This window comes from Nannospalax galili, unplaced genomic scaffold, assembly GCF_000622305.1.
Source record: "Nannospalax galili isolate Female #2095 unplaced genomic scaffold, S.galili_v1.0 scaffold1261, whole genome shotgun sequence".
Taxonomy (NCBI): Eukaryota; Metazoa; Chordata; class Mammalia; order Rodentia; family Spalacidae; genus Nannospalax; species Nannospalax galili.
In genome coordinates, this window is record NW_008344648.1 from 99,051 (window position 1) to 117,288 (window position 18,238).

At 50.2% G+C, this 18,238-nt stretch overlaps 1 protein-coding gene and 1 pseudogene across 1 annotated transcript; one reads left to right on the plus strand and one right to left on the minus strand.

Moving 5' to 3' along the window:
• Positions 1-1,174: 1,174 nt before the first annotated feature.
• Positions 1,175-10,783, plus strand: LOC103740331 (annotated as a pseudogene).
• Positions 10,784-11,952: 1,169 nt separating this feature from the next.
• LOC103740332 (ferritin heavy chain-like) lies at positions 11,953-14,227 on the minus strand. The gene is given in 4 exon segments (XM_029567287.1): positions 11,953-12,199; positions 12,202-12,342; positions 12,569-12,715; positions 13,955-14,227. Coding segments are annotated over 4 exon segments (567 nt in total). The 5' UTR covers positions 14,072-14,227; the 3' UTR covers positions 11,953-12,037.
• Positions 14,228-18,238: the final 4,011 nt, after the last annotated feature.

The following is an 18,238-nucleotide window of genomic DNA, read 5'->3' on the forward strand; positions in this document are numbered from 1 at the left end:
CTCTATTCTTTCTGGGGACCCCAGGAAACTGGATAGGCCTTCTCCCCTCAGGAGCTCCTGGCACCTTAGATGAGGTTCAATCCTGCCCCCAACTTTCCTTGAAAGACTTGAGGGGTCAGTAGTGGTGGTGGTGTGTGCCCCTCAACTTCTGGAGCATAGGGGCATGGTAGAGGGGGTGTCACCGCCCAACTCCAGCCCCGTTCTTACCTCAAAAACCCCCACTCCAAAGAAAGAATTAGAGGAATCCTGGCCAGTCTGTGCTGGCCTCTGCTTCTGAGCAGATTACTGGCAGGGACCAAAACAAGGGCTCCTTCGTGGAAGCCCTGGCTTAGGAAACCAAGTGACCACTGAGCACACATGTATGTGGGCAGTACCAGCCTCCAAGTATGGACAGGGGTATCCACCACAGGGTGTCCCACCAGCCCAGCGGCCAGACCTTTTGTGGGATTGCCTGACCTTCCCGGAGCTCTACTTGTGAGTAGGGGCTGCCCCACGTGGATGGGGCTGGGGCTTTTGAGGGTCTTCAGGGGTAGATGACTCCTCTTGTGTATGTGGGTAGGACGGGTACACACTAGATGCACATGTGCGGGTATGTGCACCCTGTATGTCTGTGCAAAGCCCCTAAGGTAGAAATGAACTTGGTGTGTACCAGGCACAGAGACAAAGCCAATTGTGCTGGCATCAGAATGCGGTGAGGGGCAGTCATTGCTTCAGTCAATTTTGATGAGTGCCTGCTCTGAGAACACAGTTAAGAGCTGCAGTGGGAGAGGGAAGAGACAGTCAACAGCAAGTGTCCTGTATCGTCTGAGTTCAAGTAGGGATATGTGCCGTGTGGAAAGATCCAACAAGCTGGGAAGACACTGCTGGTGACAGCAAGGCACTATTTCCAGTAGAAGGGTTGGGGACATCTTTCCTAGGAGGTGACCTGAAGTGAAAGTGAGCCATGGGGTTACATTAGGAAGAGCATCCATCTCCCAGGCAGTTGCATCAGCAGGTGGAAAGGCCCCAGGATCACCATTCAGTAAACATCCCCTCCCATCAGGTTATGTGCTGGGGATGGGGCATGATAGTGAACAGGGCTGGCCCATTCCCTTAGCTACTTGTCACTCCAGTGAGGTTGAGGGGCTGAGGAACACGGCTGAGAATGCTAGCTGCCTGGCTCTGAAGCCCTGAGCCGTGTGGACGCTGCCGCCATCTGCCTTCTCATACGAAATCAAGAGCACATGGCGATTCACAGACTCTCCCATGTGTTCCCTGTAAGGCTGAGGGGCAGCCTCTATGCTCGCTTTCCAGTGTTCTTACCTTATCCCTCTCTGAGTCCCAGGAAAGAAAACTGAGGTCCAGGGCAGGGAAGGACCAAATTCACATGAGTCCCAGAACTTAGCCTTGGATTCCTACCCACCCCCATTCCACTGTCTGCCTCCCACCAGGACCCAAGCTCGCTTACTGCTGCCCAGTGACTGAGCCATGACCATCACCTACACAAACTGCGTGGCCAATGCCCACCTGGGCTCCTTAAGACTGCTCCTGTGCTGGTGCAGCAGCATCTACAAACTACAAAGAATTCTTCATCTTCATGTTCCTCTACTGTGGCATTCACTTTGTCTATAGGTACAGAGCCAGTAGGGGACCAGGGGAAGGGGTGGACCATCTGAGGGGGCGGGGCCTAGAATTCCTGGGGTGGGGCCTCCCAGCCAGCGGGCAGAGTTGGGTGGGGTGGGGTCCAGTGTTCCAGTTAGCTATAAGACTGAGCTGAACTGGAGAAGCCCTGGAGGCTGGGGTTGAGGCTGGGAGAAAAAAACAAGACCCAGGGATGGGTATGCAGCTCAGTGAAAGTCTTTGCCTGGTATGTGAGTCACCTTGGGTACGATCTCCAACAACACAAAACCAAACAAAACGTAAAACAAGTAGGGCATAGTGGCACATGCCTTAAATGCCAGCACTTGGGAGACAGAGGCAGGTGGATCACTATGAGATTGAGGCCAGCCTGGACTACATAACGAGTTCCAGGATGGCTGATGCTACAGGGAGGCCCTGTCTCAAAAACAAACAAACAAACAAACAAACAAACAAACAAAAAGCCAGACTGGAAGACAGTTTAATTCAGGCCAAAGGTGAGTCAGGTACTCTCTCTCCATTTCACCCAGGAGGGGACTTGGTAGCCAGGCCCGAACTGGTCCTACTGAGCTGACCTTGTTTTACCTAAGCACTCTGTCTCACACGATACATGTTATATTTATATAAATAAAGTGTGCTTATAAATAATAAAATGTAGGATAGGTATATTCACAGAATATCTGATAGCATTTTAAGTGAAGGCGCACAGGCCAGTGGCTCAGTGGGTAGAGCTACCTGAAACTAAGTCTGAAGACCTAAGGTTAATCTCCAGGACCTACATACAGTGGAAGGAGAGAACAGGCACCTGCAAATTGTTCTTTGGGGCACACGCACACATACACATACATGCACACTAAATAAATGTAATCTTTAAAAAGCACTAATGACTACAATGGATTGAAAAAAATATCAAACACCTGAAATTCTTGAGTTTATTTTAATAACAACACATTGGTATTTGTTACTCAAAAATTAGAGTCTAGGGGCTGGAGAGATGGCTCAGCAGTTAAGAGCACTGACTGCTCTTGCAGAGGACCCGGATTCGATTCCCAGCACCCACATGGCGGCTACGAACCATCCTTAACTCCAGTTCCAGGGGAATCTGAAGCCCTCTTCTGACCTCCGCAGCATTGCACGACACAGGTGCACTCACATACATGCAGGCAATACACTCATACACATAAAATAAAAATAAAAATTAGAGTCTAGGGCCAGGTGTGGTAGTGCACGCCTTTAATCCCAGCACTCAGGAGGCAGAGGCAAGTGGATCTCTGTGAGTTCAAGGCCAGCCTGGTCTACATAGTGAGTTCCAGGACAGCTGGGGCTACAAGAAGACCCTGTCTCAAAAAGACCCCCCCAAAAAATTAGAGTCTAATTAATTAAAGGTGTTGCTATGTAGCCCTGGCTGTCCTACAACTCCTGTATAGACCAGGCTAGCCTCAAACTTTTGTCTTCCCTCCTGCCCTCTGCCAAGTGCTGGGATTACAGACATGAGCCACGATTCTCAGTTAGAATTTGTTTTTTAATGCAGTTTCATGTTTGCAGGAAAATTAAGCAGGTGATGCAGAGGTTTACTTGTGCCCCTGCTAACCTCTGCATCAGGCAAAGCACGGCTCCACACGGTACTGCTGCAGTCAGTGAATCCACCTTGCACGTCATTGTCACCTGAGACCATATGGGTTTGAACAGATCTGCAGTGAGATGTCGAGTCCCATGCAGAGTCACTTCACTGCCCCCAAACTCTGTGCTCCACCCAGCCATCCCTCTCCACCTTACTTCGTTTTGTTGTTTCTGAGACGACGTCTAATGAATTCCAGGCCGGCCCTGAACTCACTTTGTAGCCAAGGATCACCTTGAATTTCTGAATCTCCTGCCAACACCTCATGAGTGCTGGAATTATAGCATACAACACCACAACACCATGCCTGGGTTTAATCCACATGTGGTGTAGGGATTGAACCTACAGCCCTATGTGTATTAAACAAGCACTGTACCTACTGAGCTCCCAAATCCTCCACTTTATATTTTTTAATATTTTATTTATTATTTTATTTTTATATATGAGTATATTGCCTACATGTAAGTACACCTGTGTTGTATGCCCACAGAGGTCACAAGACAGCATCAGATCTCCTGGAACTGGATTTACGGATGGTTGTTAGCCACCATGTGAGTGCTGGGACTCGAACCTGAGTTCTCTGTAAGAGCAGCCAGTGCTCTTAACCGCTGAGCCATCTCTCCAGCCCCCATCTTATATTTTAAAAACACCAAGCACTCTTTGTTTTAACCTGCCTTTTTTTTTTTTTTTTTTTTTTGGTCTTTTTGAAACAGGGTCTCTCTGTAGTCCCAGCTGTCCTGGAACTCACTATGTAGACCAGGCTGGCCTTGAACTCACAGAGATCTGCCTGCCACTGCCTCCCGAGTGCTAGGATTAAAGGCATGTGCCACCACACCCACCTTGTTTTAACCTGCTGTCCCTTGACTCCTTTAAAAGGGTCAGTGGAGGGCTGGGTATATGGCTCAGTGGTGAAGTGTTTGCCTAACATGAGCAAGGCCTGGATTCAATCCCCAGCGTGGCAAAATAAACATATACACACTTACATACAAGCTTACATACATACAGACATACTAAAAGGATCAACAGTGGCCCAAAGTGACCCCACTCCCTTCAGCAGACCTTTCCTGTTCCCTCAGCCAGAACTCAGACAGAACAGGGCTCTGGGACAGGCCGGTGGAAGGGACAGCACCCAGGCAGCCCCAGTCCTCCATGGGCCTGGCCAGGGAGCAATCTCAGCCTCCTCCATGTCTGACCCACCCCTCCCAGGATGGCCCTCTTGGAGGATCAGCAGGTGATGTTTGAGAAGCTGGCTCTACACTGTGACTACATTCAACTCATCCCTAAAACCTTTGTGCTGGGTGAGCGCCCCCCTTGCGGCTGCCCGGGGTCCCGAGGCCACCTCCAGGCTCCATACGGCTCCCGGACGGATCCCAGAGGCTGGCGAGTGGGAGGAGGCAGGCCTTCTAGAAACGTTGAGTCTGGGCGGCTTGCATCAGAAAGATGGAGAAACTGAGGCTTCCCCCGGCGCTGGTCTCTGGCCACAGCCCGGTCCCTCGTCGTCCCTCGTCCCTCCTTACCAGGTTTCTACGTGACTCTGGTCGTGACCCGCTGATGGAACCAGTTCGAGAGCTTGCCGTGGCCGGACAGTCTCCTGACCCTGGTGTCGGGCTTCGTGGAGGGCAAGGACGAGCAAGGCCGGCTACTGCGCGCAGGCTCGCCCACTACGTCATCCTGGGCCAAGTGCTCATCCTGCGCATCTTCAGCACCTCGGTCTACAAGCGGTTTCCCAGCCTCCAACACCCGATGCGGCAGGTGGGCGGGGATCTGGAGTGGGCGGGGCGCGGTGGCGGGTTTGAACGGAGGCGGAGTCAGAGGGGAGGGGCGGGAGCTGAAGATGGGTGGAGCCAGAGCCTCACGGACGTGGGGACACAGTGGGGGTACCGGTCGGGTGGGACCAAGACGTGGGGTGGGAGCAGACTTGGGCGGGGCAGAGTCAGGTGCGCAGTCATTTTTTTGTGTGTTGAAACAAGGAGACTGATAAAAGTGCGCGGAGGTCCTAGAGGCCCAGCATCGGCTGGCAGGGTCACCGGCTGCAGGCCACCTCTCTGCAGGTTTTGTTACTGGCTGCGCGGAGGTCCTAGAGGCCCAGCATCGGCTGGCAGGGTCACAGGCTGCAGGCCACCTCTCTGCAGGTTCTGTTACTGGCTGCCTTCTTCACCCTACCCTGCAGCTTTTATGACGCCCGGTGAACATAAGCAGTTGCAGAACTTGGGCCTACCACACAACCCATTCTGGGCGCCCTGGTGTGGTTTTCCAACCTGTTAATGAAGGCCTGGATTGGAGGTCGAATCCGGGACCCTATCCTGCTCCAGAGCATGATGAACCCACAAATGGGGTGCGGTGGGAAGGGTTGTGGCCCCCATAGAACAAGACTTCCTCTAAAGAGAAGGCCGGAGACCTTGCCTGCCTTCCCAGAGCCTGTAGTGGTGGCATAGGGTACTTTCTAACAGGATTTCACACCCTGACACGGCCACTCTCCAAACGTCCTTCCTATCCCTTGCTGAGTGCGCCTGTGAAGTCTTGGCTCTTTTTTGCTAGGCGAGGCTGAGGCTGTCCTCAGTGAACTGTCTATGACCACATAGCCCAGGCTGTGCCATGAATCTCATTGCTTTACACCTGGGCAAGAGCAGTGGGTGAGTCTGGGGGAGCAGACTCCCAATCCTTCTCTCCTGCCCGCCAGGACATGGGCGTCCTGCGTAGTCAGTGTGGACAGCTGTACGCCTACAACTGGATCAGTATCCCACCGGTGTACACACAGGTGAGGAAGAGACTGGTGGGGCTGTTCCTGGGGGAAAACTGAGGCTACAAAGACCCAGAAAACGCACTCACCTAGAGACTAAGTACAAAGCTCACCTTGGGAGTCAGGTCTGGACTTGGAAGGGTTTTTTTAGCATTAAATTCAAAGCATCTCGGTTCCTGCCTGGTCCAGCCCAGTAGAGGGAGTGAGATCACCCTTATCTTAAAGAGGAGCAAACAGCTGGGGATGTAGCTTAGTCTGTAGAGTGCCTGCACAATTCCACTCAGCACTAGGTAAAACTGGGTGTGGTGGCACATGCCCGTATTCCCAGCACTGCGGATCTGGTGGCAGGAAGATGAGACATTCACGATCATCCTTGGCCACAGTCTCAAGACCTGTCTCCAAAATAAACAGAAAAGAAAGAGGAGCAGAGACCCACTCACATGAGTGTGAATGAAGGTCAAAGCAAGGCTTCAGACATCCAGCCCGAGAGCTTCCATGTCCAGGGTCCCTGCCACCGCTGCCTTTTCTCCTTGCAGGTGCTGACAGTGGCAGTGTACAGCTTCTTCCTTGCATGCCTGGTTGGGCTGCAGTTTCTAAACCCAGCCAAGAACTACGCAGGCCACGAGATGGACCTTGTAGTGCCTGTCTTTACAATCCGGCAGTTCTTTTTCTGCATGGGCTGGCTGAAGGTAAGTCTCTCTGGACACCACCCTCCCCTCTGCCATAGGCACAGCCAGAGGGGTCATGGCCAGCACCTACAACCCAAGAGGACAGGTAGAAGGAATGGAGAGTCATGTATATAGTGCATACATGAGCACACACACAGAGCTATTCTATGCATAGCATACACACAGAGCTAATCTATCTGTCCATCCATCCCTCCATCCATCCATTATCTATTTACCTATTTATTTATCTATCATATACACACATAGAACTATTCTGCAATCACATCACACAGAGCTAATCTATCTTTATGTATGTATGTATATGATCTACACACATGAACTATTCTACAATCACATCACACACAAAGAGCTATTCTCTTCATCATACACACAGAATTTTCTTCCATATATAGTATATATACATGCACAGAATTATTCTATGCATATCATATACAGAACTATTCTCCTATGCATATATGGGTGGATGCCCCATGTGTGGGAGCCCTATATTGTGGCTTTGAAGACAGTTGTCAGGCAGGAAGCCCATCACGGAGGTGGAAACAGCAGGATCCAAGGTTGGAGGGTTTGAAGCAGACTACCAAGGTTCTCAGAACCTCATCTGTCTCCTGTCCCCAAGGTGGCAGGGCAGCTCATCAACCCCTTTGGAGAGGATGATGATGATTATGAAACCAACTTTATCATTGACAGGAACCTGCAGGTATGGGTGGAGGGAGGGAGGCTGTATCATGGACCCCTCTCAAACTGGATCCAAAGAGGGGGACTCGGCAGTTTCAGGGAGATCTACCTCACAGTGAATTGTCTTCTCCTCCTCTGACCCCACTCCTTTTCTCAGCCAACAATTCACTCACTGGAGTCTCAACTTTTGAAGCTGTAAGCATCAGTCTTTCTGATATCAGAAACTGAGGACCAGAGAGAGCAAAGTCACTTTACTTAGTTATTAGGCAAGTTCATAGTCCTGCCTGGGCTGCCCTTTCCACTGGCTATCCCTCTCTGTCTTTGGTGACCAGGTGTGCCTGTTGTGTGTGGATGATATGCATCAAGACCTACCTCCATTGGTGGGAGACATGTACTGGAATGAGGTGGAGCCTCAACCCCTCCTACACAGCTGCTTCCGTCCAGCACTGGAGACCTTCTTTCTTGGGTTCCACCTTTATCAGGTGGGCAGTGCAAAGGAACTGGGAAGGAACCCCTTCAGTGCAAGGCTTGCCTAATAATCTTGGAACAGCTCTTGTTAATATACACTGGGTTCCCAGTAAGGGCTGGGCAGTGGACTTGTGCTGTTTACAGACGTTAACTACTTTCTCCTCCCAATAACCTTTTTGTTATCTCCAGTTTCCAGACAATTAAGTACAGGTTCAGAGAGGATAACCAAGTTGCCCAACCCAAAGTCACATAAGTAGCAACAGACATACTTGAGTCAGCTATCTGGCTCTAACCCCACACCATTTTTGAAAAAGGACCTCATGTAGCCCAGGGTGCCTTCAAACTCACTGTATTGCTTAGGATGACCTTGAACTCCTGATCCTCCTGTCTCTGCCTCCTAGGTGCTGGGATTACAGGCAGGCACCACTATTGCCTGGCTGTTGGTGTTTTGTTTTAGGCAGTGTCTGGCTATGGAGTCCAGCCTGGCTTGGAATTCCCTAACAGCCCAGGCTGGCCTTGAATTCACTGTTCTCCCCCCTTAGCCTCTCCAGTGCTGGGATTATAGGTGTGAACCACCATACTAGGCTCCATCTCCACACTCTTAACCCTCAACTGTGCTGTGTTAGGCCCCTCCAGTTCAAGCTCTCCTTCCTTGTCCAGAGATGGAAAATTAGGCCCTAAGAGAAAAGGGACTTAAGGGCAGCCAGTGATCAATGACACAGTGGGACTTGCTTCCTAAGCTTTGACCAGACAAACTAGGATGTTTGGGTAGGAGTGGAAGGATTCCCTGGAGGTAGGGGAGAGTCAGTGAAGAGTCTCGGTCATCATAGTCCTTCCTAAATAGACTGTCCTACAGAGCCAAGGCCTCAGTTCACCCACAGCTGCCAAGCTTTCCTCTGCACAGTCCCATTTTCCCCTCATTCCATCTGAATTCTTCCTAGCTGCAGTGGGCTGAACGAACCATCCCATACAGTCCTCTGTCTCCAGGATAACAAAGTGGAGAAGGCTCTAGAGAGTGCTGGCATGTGCTTGCACTGTGTGTGTGTTCCATCCTGTTCTCTTTGCTCTTTTTACAACCCCCAAAGAGCCTATTAAGCTGAAATTATAATTAACTAGGAACATTTTTGGAGGATGCCTTTGAACCCTATATAGCCTGAATCCCAGTATTTGAAAGTCGGACTGCAGGAGGGTGAATAACAGAGTAGTCATGAATGCATAAGCCCTGCCTCCAAGGAACATGTACCTTAGTGAGCAAGTTCCAGCCCAAGGCCCAAAGACCTAGGCAGGACATAGAACACAGGTTGCCTTTGGCTAAGAGGTAGCCTCTTTCTGAGCCAGGAAATAGGTCTTTAAAAAATATTATTTTATGTGTATAGCCCATTGCCTGCATGTATGTAAGTGCACCTGTGTTGTGCAATACCCATGGAGGTCAGAAGATGGTGTCAGATCCCCTGGAACTGGAGTTATGGACAGTTATTAGACACCATGTGGGTGCTGGGAATTGAACCTGGGTCCTCTGCAAAAGCAGCCAGCGCTCTTAACTGCTGAGGCATCTCTCCAGCCCTGAGGAACTAGGTAGGTCTTAGAGCCAGGAAGACTATGGATATGGGTAAGGGCAGGCTTCACCCTGGGATAGGTAAGCTTTCTCTTTCAGACTAAAGGTCTTGGGGCCCCTAGATGTCTGATACCAGAAAGCCAAATGCCTCTTGGTAGATGTTGCTCCCCAGTAGGAACCATAAATTCCTAGACCCACCTAGACATTGTTGGGCCTTCTCTAATCCACCTACACTGGGAGCAGAAGTTCCCATTGGCTGTAAAGATAGGTTTTAACAGGATGAAGAGGAAGGCTGTGGGACAGGGGTATGGCTCAGTTGCTAAAAGCAAGGAACCCATGTAAACATGACAGGCATGGTGGCGTGCATTGTAATCTCACAGCTGAGAAAGAGACAGGGGATCCCTGGGATTGACGGCCAGCCAGTCTAGCCTAACTGGTAAGCTTCAGGCCAATGAGAGAGACCCTGTCTCAAGGAAGGTGGGATGACACCCGAGATTGTCCTCTGGCTTCCACATATGCATACGCAAGTACCCAGACACACAAGTCTGGCATGACTGGCTGAGGAGTTCGATGTTACCAGTGGGCAAGATGGGGCCTAAGGATAGTGAGGTGAGCTGGGCCTTGAGGGACTCACTGGGAAGCACGGGTTATGTCAGGAGAGGTGAGACTGGGGCACTGGGAAGGCTGTGCAGCCTGGGCAGGGGCAGGCACGCTCCCATCCTTCTGCCTGCTAGCTCAGTCATGTGCACTACTTTTCCTTCTAGCCTGCGAAAAGAAGACATGGTGTTTCAGCCAAATGAGGAGGAGGAGGAGGAGGGGGGGGGGGGGGAGGAGGCAGCGGCAGAGAACCCTTACAGTGGCATTATTGGCCACTTCCAAGGACTGCAGTCCAATGGCCACCATCCTCCCAAAACAGACTCAAAAACCAAACTACTATGGTCCAGGAAGGAATCCAACAGCCAGCCTAAGAATGCCAAGCAGAAACCTATGGACCAGGAAGACAATGGTGCCCATAAACTTAGGGGCTGGATGCCTTTAGGTCTACTTCAATGTTGGAGAGGCCAGGCTTCCACAGTGCACCCCAGACACCCCTCAGTGGTACTCCCATGGTCTTCCCTCCTCAGCAGGTAGCACTCTCCAAACCTTACTTAGTCCCTAAAGCCAACAGCCCAAATTGGCCTACGCCTTCTGGAGCCAGGGACGCTTTTGAATTGCTCTAAGGTGATGGGGCTTCCAGGGGGCACCCAGAAGTAAGTCCCAGGAAGAGGAAAACCATGGAGTTTAAGCTGGTTATTCCAGACAGCCCCAGAGACCATCCCAAAGAAGTGCATTTGGACCAAGTGCCAAGCAACATACACACTACAGGTCTGTCCACCCAAACCAGGGCCTGCATTCCCTGGAGCATGATTCCATTTCTCTGAGCCTTCCCTCCAGTTTCCCAGGATTTCATTAGTCAGTGTATGGGGGAAATCAATGGCCTCACAGGGGCCAGCCACCTTGGCAAGAACCTGAGAGGTGGTGGAGGGCTTTTATTTACTTCACCTAAGAGTTTGACATCAGCCCGTCCTGAGAGGAAATGAAGATTCCCCTGACATGCTAAAGGGCTTCCTCAGGCTTAGATGGGCCAGTCTTATCACTGGGATCAGTTCACTTTGTGTAGGGATGGCTGACAGCCATGAGGTAGAACTCGAGACTCTAACCAGGCTATAGCCCAAGAACTGAATTCAACTACCCGGTTAGCTAGATGGCACATCCAACACTTGCCCAAAGCTCAGCACGGTGGTAGCCAGCTCTCCAGAACAGGTGGTGGGTGCTGCCTTACCCTGTGGCAGTATGGCTTCCTGGGATACCTTCTCTGTGCTTTGGTGACTACCCCTAATACTTTCAATTTCATGCTTCCTTAAGCCTAAACTATTTCCCTTTATTATAGATCTCTTTAACACTTTTGCAGTTAGCAATTCAATCACGTGGGTTAGTAATATAACTTCCCATTTCCACTCTCTGAGGTCAACAACCACTTTTGTTTATAGAAACCAAAAAGGGCAACCATTTCAGACTCACTTCTAGGGCTAGACATTTTTACAAACTACCCCAGTCTCTGAAGGAAGGCATGTGTAGGCCCAAATTGACTTTTGCCCTACTACAAAACTGAGCCTTACACAGGTGTACCTTCAGTCACGTGCTATGAACTTTCTCAGACCTTCACAGGGATGATGCTGGCCCATCATCATCTGTTTCCTAAGTGTGATGCTTCACAGCTGGGTCCTCACTTCCATGGATGCCAGCAGGATACTGACTCAGCCACACAACTGTCTACACCCAAGAGTATGTTCCTGGACAGTCTGGCATGTGCTAACTTCTGTCTGAATTCAAGACACCTGTACCTCTCCTCAACTAAGTTTAGTAAATATAAATACTCTTCTAGGTTTCAGTGGGGTCAATGTATCTGATATTGAAGACAATGGAAAATGGCATACTTGCCCCCACAGTGTGGTTTGTCTCAATCTCAAAGCCAACAGCTGGGTACCAAATTTCTTTATTTGAAGGAATGGTACAAATTAAAGAACTTAAGCTGATGTTTTGGTACAACTTATAGAAAAGGGAAAGGTAGCCCCCACATGCATGCACTGCCTCAGTGACTTGTGAAGTCACTCCGTGGCTTTGGGGAAGTCAGCTTAGCTCTCATTATCATGTCCCAGGGTGTGCTTGTCAAAGAGATATTCTGCCATGCCAGATTCAGGGGCTCCCATCTTGCGCAAGTTGGTTACATGGTCACCCAGTTCTTTGATGGATTTCACCTGCTCATTCAGGTAATGAGTCTCAATGAAGTCACACAAGGGTTCCTAATACTCACATGGGGGTCATTTTTGTCAGTGGCCAGTTTATGTAGTTCCAGTAGTGACTGATTCACACTCTTTTCCAAGTGCAATGCACACTCCATTGCGTTCAGCCCGCTCTCCCAGTCATCCCGGTCTGGTTTCTGCATGAAAGGTTTGGTCAATACACCTGAAGGTCTAGCATGCTGACACTAACACCATGCTCTGGGACAAAAGGGGTGTCTTAAGCTTCCTCTGAGAACAGCTTTCCATGGAACATGCTTTCCCACTGCTGTTTGCTTATGGGTATGGGCCCAAGAAAGTACAAGGGCCAAAGTCTAGTGTGCCAAGTGACTGCTCCTCTGTGCAGCACGTGGACCCTTTGCTCACCTTGATATCCTGCAGGTAGATGCGGCCACCACGCTGGTTCTGCAGCTTCATCAGTTTCTCAGCATGTTCCCGCTCCTCATGAGATTGGTGGAGGAAGTATTTGGCAAAGTTCTTCAAAGCCACATCATCGCGGTCGAAGTAGCAAGACTGAAGCGGAATGGGTACACGTCATGGATTCCCACAGGAAGGCAGCTCGACAGACTGCAGTTAAAGGCTGTTTGCTACTCTAATTTGCCTTTCTCAAGGCACAGGTGGGCTGTGTTCCAACAGAAATTTATTTCATTTTGAAGGAGAAAACTGAACCTGATTCTTTAAAGAGCCTTTACCTTATAATGGGAATTGCCTCTAGCAAACATTCTATGGTTCAGTACTAATGCACAAAAATTTCTTAAGCTAGGGCCCAAATCTGCTTGTCTGAGGGGAAGGGCCCTGGCTGGAGACCCTGCACTGGTCCTCAGTTTTTCTTCTTTCCTGATCATGTTAAAACTTCTAAAATAGCCCACAATCTTGGCAGCCAGGCAGCAGACCACTGACTAAAAAAGCAAAAAAATTATTATGTGTATAGGTGAGTACATGGTACAGGAGGTCCAGAGGCCAGAGGCATCATCTCCAGAGTGACACAGACACCCAGGCCTGTTTCAGATTCATTTGGAATATATTTATTTTTGAATACTTTGCACATTCACAAGGCAATTCGAAGGATGCCTCCCGATTCCAGGGATTACTGCACGGAACCTTTCCTTGACCAGTAAACCGGTGGTGGGCTCTCCCAGTAACTACATTTCAGTTAGTGAGCCACAAGTCACGGAGCAAAAAAACAGTACCCCGGAGGCCTTGGAGGCACAAGGTCAGGTGATGCAGAGGACTGCAGACGGGGAGATTGCTAGAGGTAATGTTTCCATACCAGTGGGGCTCTGCGATAAGCAGAATGGAAAAGTGTAGAAGGCGGCTCAAGGGGTCTCGAATAAGTTCACAAGAGATAAGCCACTCTGCAGCAGGACCCGCCAAACCGAGAGGAATGGGGGCTGGATGGTACTGAGCCGCCTACGGACCACGTGATCGGAGATGGAGGGGACGAGAGCAAAATAGCACCTTCCTAACTGCACGGTTGTTTGGACAGTTCAGTTGTGCAACCCTGACCCTTCAATAAACTTGGGGGTGTGCAATGGCGCGCCCCGTCTATGCTTGCCCCTCCAAGGGACACAATCACAAAGCGCCAACTGCTCACACTTCCTGCGCCAAGGTTGCCTAGGAAGCCGACTCCATTTTCCCTGAGGAAGCCCAAGCGGGGAAGCCCCGCCCCGCCCCGCCCCGCCCCGCCCGGTTCCCCAGAGAGGCTCCCGGGGAGACCGCGCCCCGCTCCAGCCCCAGGCCCGGGGCGCTCACCATGGACAGGTAGACGTAGGAGGCATAGAGCTCCAGGTTGATCTGGCGGTTGATGGCTGCCTCCTAGTCCTGGTGGTAGTTCTGGCGCACTTGAGACGGGGACGCGGCGGTGGTCATGGCGGCGGCTGAGGTGTGACGAGCTGGCGGAGGGTTGTGCTCGGAGCGGCGGCTGGGGGCGGCTGGGGGCGAGCGCCGGGTTCCGTTCAAGCACTGTTGAAGCAGGAAACCACGGCGACTCTCGGCGGAGAACGTCTGGCGCAGGTGGCCAGTGCGCGGCTCTTATAGCGGGAGTCTGTCAGGCGCGCCCGGGCCAATCAGCAGCGCAAGCCACTGGGCCCCGCCCCTTCCTGTGGGCTGGGGCGGGCGGGGGCGTGCGCGCGGGGCTGTGTTGGGGGGTGCGACACGGAGGCCTGCTGATCCTCTGCTGGCCACCGGGGTGTCCCAGAGCCTCCAGGACTTTGTAGTGGGGTCAGGGGGAAAAGACACCCCTGGTTCCACCCCAGCCCCTCTCCCTCCGGTGCTCTCTGGTCCTTGCAACCCGTGGGGACGGAGGGTGGAGTAAGGGGGTGAGTTTCAAGCCCGAAACCTGACACCCCTGAGCCCTCGATGGAGGGTGTTTTGTTAAGAATCATGACAAGAAAATGCGTCGCCATGCAAATTGGAAAGTGGAAACAGTGGCGCTGGGGGTGGAGAGTGAGTTGGAAGTCAGGCTCGGAAAGGGCCACTTTCTCTTCCCCAAAGTCTGTGGAAAGAGCGTAGAGAAGGACCTAAGGCCAGCTCCGGGTCTGCACTGTCCTTCGGACTAGCAGTCGCGGCGTTTTGCAGAAAGCAAACGCGGCTCTGCCCGCGCAGTGATAAAACAAAGGCCCAGGGCGTGCTTCAGATAGCGGGACTGCCTTCCGTGGGGAATCCTGGGGCTGGGCCACCTGGGTTCCTGAGAAAGTCCCTGGTGGTCCTTGAAACTGAGATAGATCTCTGAGTTAGAAAGGAGAAGCGACTTAGAGCTCGATGCAGATGCAGAGACGGTTTCAAAATGGCTTCGCCTTTCTTAGTAACCTCGGGCTTGTCCTTGGGGAAAAGCTGCTGGGACTGAATGGCAGGTGACAAGTGCAGAAAACTTGGAGGGGCAACTAACTGTATGTGGCTTGTGCCCCAGCCTCAAAATGGGTGTGAAGTCACAGGTGGCAGGGTGGAGGGAAGCCACTGCTTCTAGCGAGGCCGCTGTCAGGTCAGTCCTCAGTCTAGTCCTTGGTATAGGTGGAGACCCATCGAGAGCCCTTTCCTGATATTCATAACTTGAAGCTGGACTTCCTTTTTTTAAAGACAGGGTGGCCTTATACCCAGACTAGCCTGGAACTCACTATGTAGCCCTGGCTGGCTCTCTTGATTCTCTTGCATCAATTTACTGAGTCCTGCAATTACAGGCCACATTTTCTTTTAAAAAGCAACTCTACTGAAATATTGACTGGTGGGATTATGGTGATTCTCTTTCTCAGATCTTTTTTCTTTTAAAAACAAACATGTATGTTGCTTTCAGGAAAAAGATTCAGTGGTGCTGTGACTGAAATATACTGCTGAATTGTGTTTTGCCTATGCTAGGATTAGAAGTTCAGGAGAGCCTTACCTAAGAGAGTGGCATTGAGCTGAATTTGATGAAAAGCTTCTGTTGGAAGGTAGAGGAAGGAGGTGGGGAAGGGAATTCTGAGCAGAGGGGACAGCATATGCAGAGGTGTGGATGTGTTTGACCTGTTTAGGGAAGCTTAAAGGAATTATGTTGGCCTGGAAAATAAAGTGCATGTTGGGGAGTTCTGGAAAGGGCAGAATATAGGGGCAAAGTCAGATTGGTGTGCCATAAAAAGTGGTTAAACTTTATCCTGTGGTAAATATGGCGATACCGCACTCATTTGTTTCTAGGAACTTTACCTTGAATTAGCAGAAAAACTATGAGGAGTTCAGCCAAGTTATCACATGTGGATGCAAAGCTTTTCTGTATAAGAGAAGTCACTGGTCAGGAAATAGGATGAAAAAGAAGGGAGAAAGAAGAAATGTTTTCACTTACATTGGCAACATGTATTCCGAGTACCAAGTAATAAAATTAACAAGAAATGTGTGCAGAAAACAAGCTCTCAGGAGGCAGAGGCAGGTACATATCTGTGAGATCAAGGCCAGCCTGATCTACATAGAGGGTTCCAGGCCAGCTGGGGCTATGGGGAGATCCTGTCTCAATAACAAACAAACAAACAAACAAGCTGGACTGAAAACAAAACAGAACAGCTAGTCTAATAAGGAGATGCCGTCTTCCTAAATGGTACGCATCCATTTTATGATGTTAGCGCTGAACCTATACATTCACACAGCATGATGCTTGAAAATGGAGCGTTTCCTTAGTAGGGAACTGGACCAAAAGATTCTGAAGTTATTTGGAGTCAGTGGACTAACTGCTAAGCATTTCAGGAAAACAAAGGCCATAACGGAGGCAGGCTTTGCACCGTTGATACATGCATATATTACAATATAGCCCTAGCTCAGGAAGAGTAGAGCAACATCAAAATATCCCCACCCACATACATACAGGAACTTGATATAAGCTAAAACCGTATGTTTCAAATTAGGGAAGAAAAAAATGGGTTCAAGAAATGATGTCAAAACGATTGTCATGTGAAAAACAAAATGAATCATTCTGTATCTAAAAATACCTCCCAGATGAATTAAAAATATAACCCTTAAAATTGAAACCTATAAAGTTTTAAGATGATTGTAGAGAAAATTATTCAAATTTGGGGTAGGAAGTTGGCAGATTTGACTGCTTGAAAATGAAAAGTTTTAAGATGAAAGATATTTTCAACAAGGCTAAAATAGAAATGATGCATTGGACTGCTGATGTGTGTAGCCCATATAAAGGAGAAGATCAAGCGTCATAACATACACATGTGTTTACATGTACAATTGTATATTATGTGCTTTTTATCTTTTCAGTGCTGGGGATGGAGCCCAAGGCCTGAGGCGTACCAAGCAGGCACTCTACCACTGAGGTATATCTGAAGTATACCTGCAGTCTAGTACTTTTTTCTTTTTGAGATGGAATCTCATTATATTGTCTAAGCTGATCTTGAAAGCCTAGACTCCTCCTGCCTCAGCTTCTGTAGCGCTGGGTCTATCACTGCATCAGCATGCTTTATATACACATTAATCACTTTTTTAATGCGTATGAGCGTATTGTCTGCATGTATGTAAGAGCACCCATCCCATGCCATGCCCGTGGAGGTCACAAGAGGGTGTCGGATTCCCCTGGAACTGGAATTAAAAACAAAAACCATTGTTAGCTGCCGTGTGGGTGCTGGGAATTGAACCCAGTCCTCGACAAGAGCAGCTAGTGATCTTAACCACCGAGCCATCTCTCCAGCCCCTAATCACTTCTTTTTATACGGGGTATTTGGTTGAGCTCCTAGAACTGTAGATTGTAAGCTCCAGGCAGGAAGGGTTTGCTTCTGTGTTTGTTCCGGAGCTAGCACAAGCTGGACCCACTGGAAGGAAGTTGGTTCACCACATTAAGTAGGTTTTATGAATCAGTTGGCTCCATGCTTGCTAAACTCATTCCCAGCCGTCATTAACAGCACAGAAAACCAGGGACAGCTTGTGATATGGAAGGTCACTGAGGGAGGAGGGCTAGAAGAGAAATGGAAGGGGTGTGTGTGTGTGTGCATGTGTGTGTGCATGTGTGCGTGCGCGTGTATGTGCGTGCGTGTGTGTGTGCGTGTGTGTGTGTGTGTGTGTGTGTGTGTGTGTGTGTGTGCTTGCTTGGGTCCTGTTCCCCACCTTTTGGGAGCACTGGGTGTCAGAACTGCCATCTTCAAGCCCCCAGATTCTTCTGAAGATATGGCCTAGCCTTTGGACCTTTGTTGACCAGGCTTCTGCCTCCCCAACCCCCCCTGTTGCCCTAACTCCTCGTGACTTTGAGGAGGCAGGAGCTTGGCAGGCCTCCCAGGACAAACTGAGCAGCCGCCTCCAGGGCCAGGAGCCACAGAGCCAGAGGAGAGCTAGGCCCTTGTTTCTGTAGGATACCAGCTCATTCCAGAGCAGGGGGGAGGAGGGGAGGGGGACCTTGTGATGGATGGAGGGCTGCTGCTCCACCGTGACTCAGCACTCTGTGGAGGGGTTGGGCTTGGACTCCAAAAGTGCTTTGTCATGGAGGGGCAGGGTAGTCAGAAGGCCTGGAAGGCTGTGGTTTCAGTACTGGAGAGGGAGGGAGAGCTCATTTTCCTATTTCTGGACAGAGACCAGGAG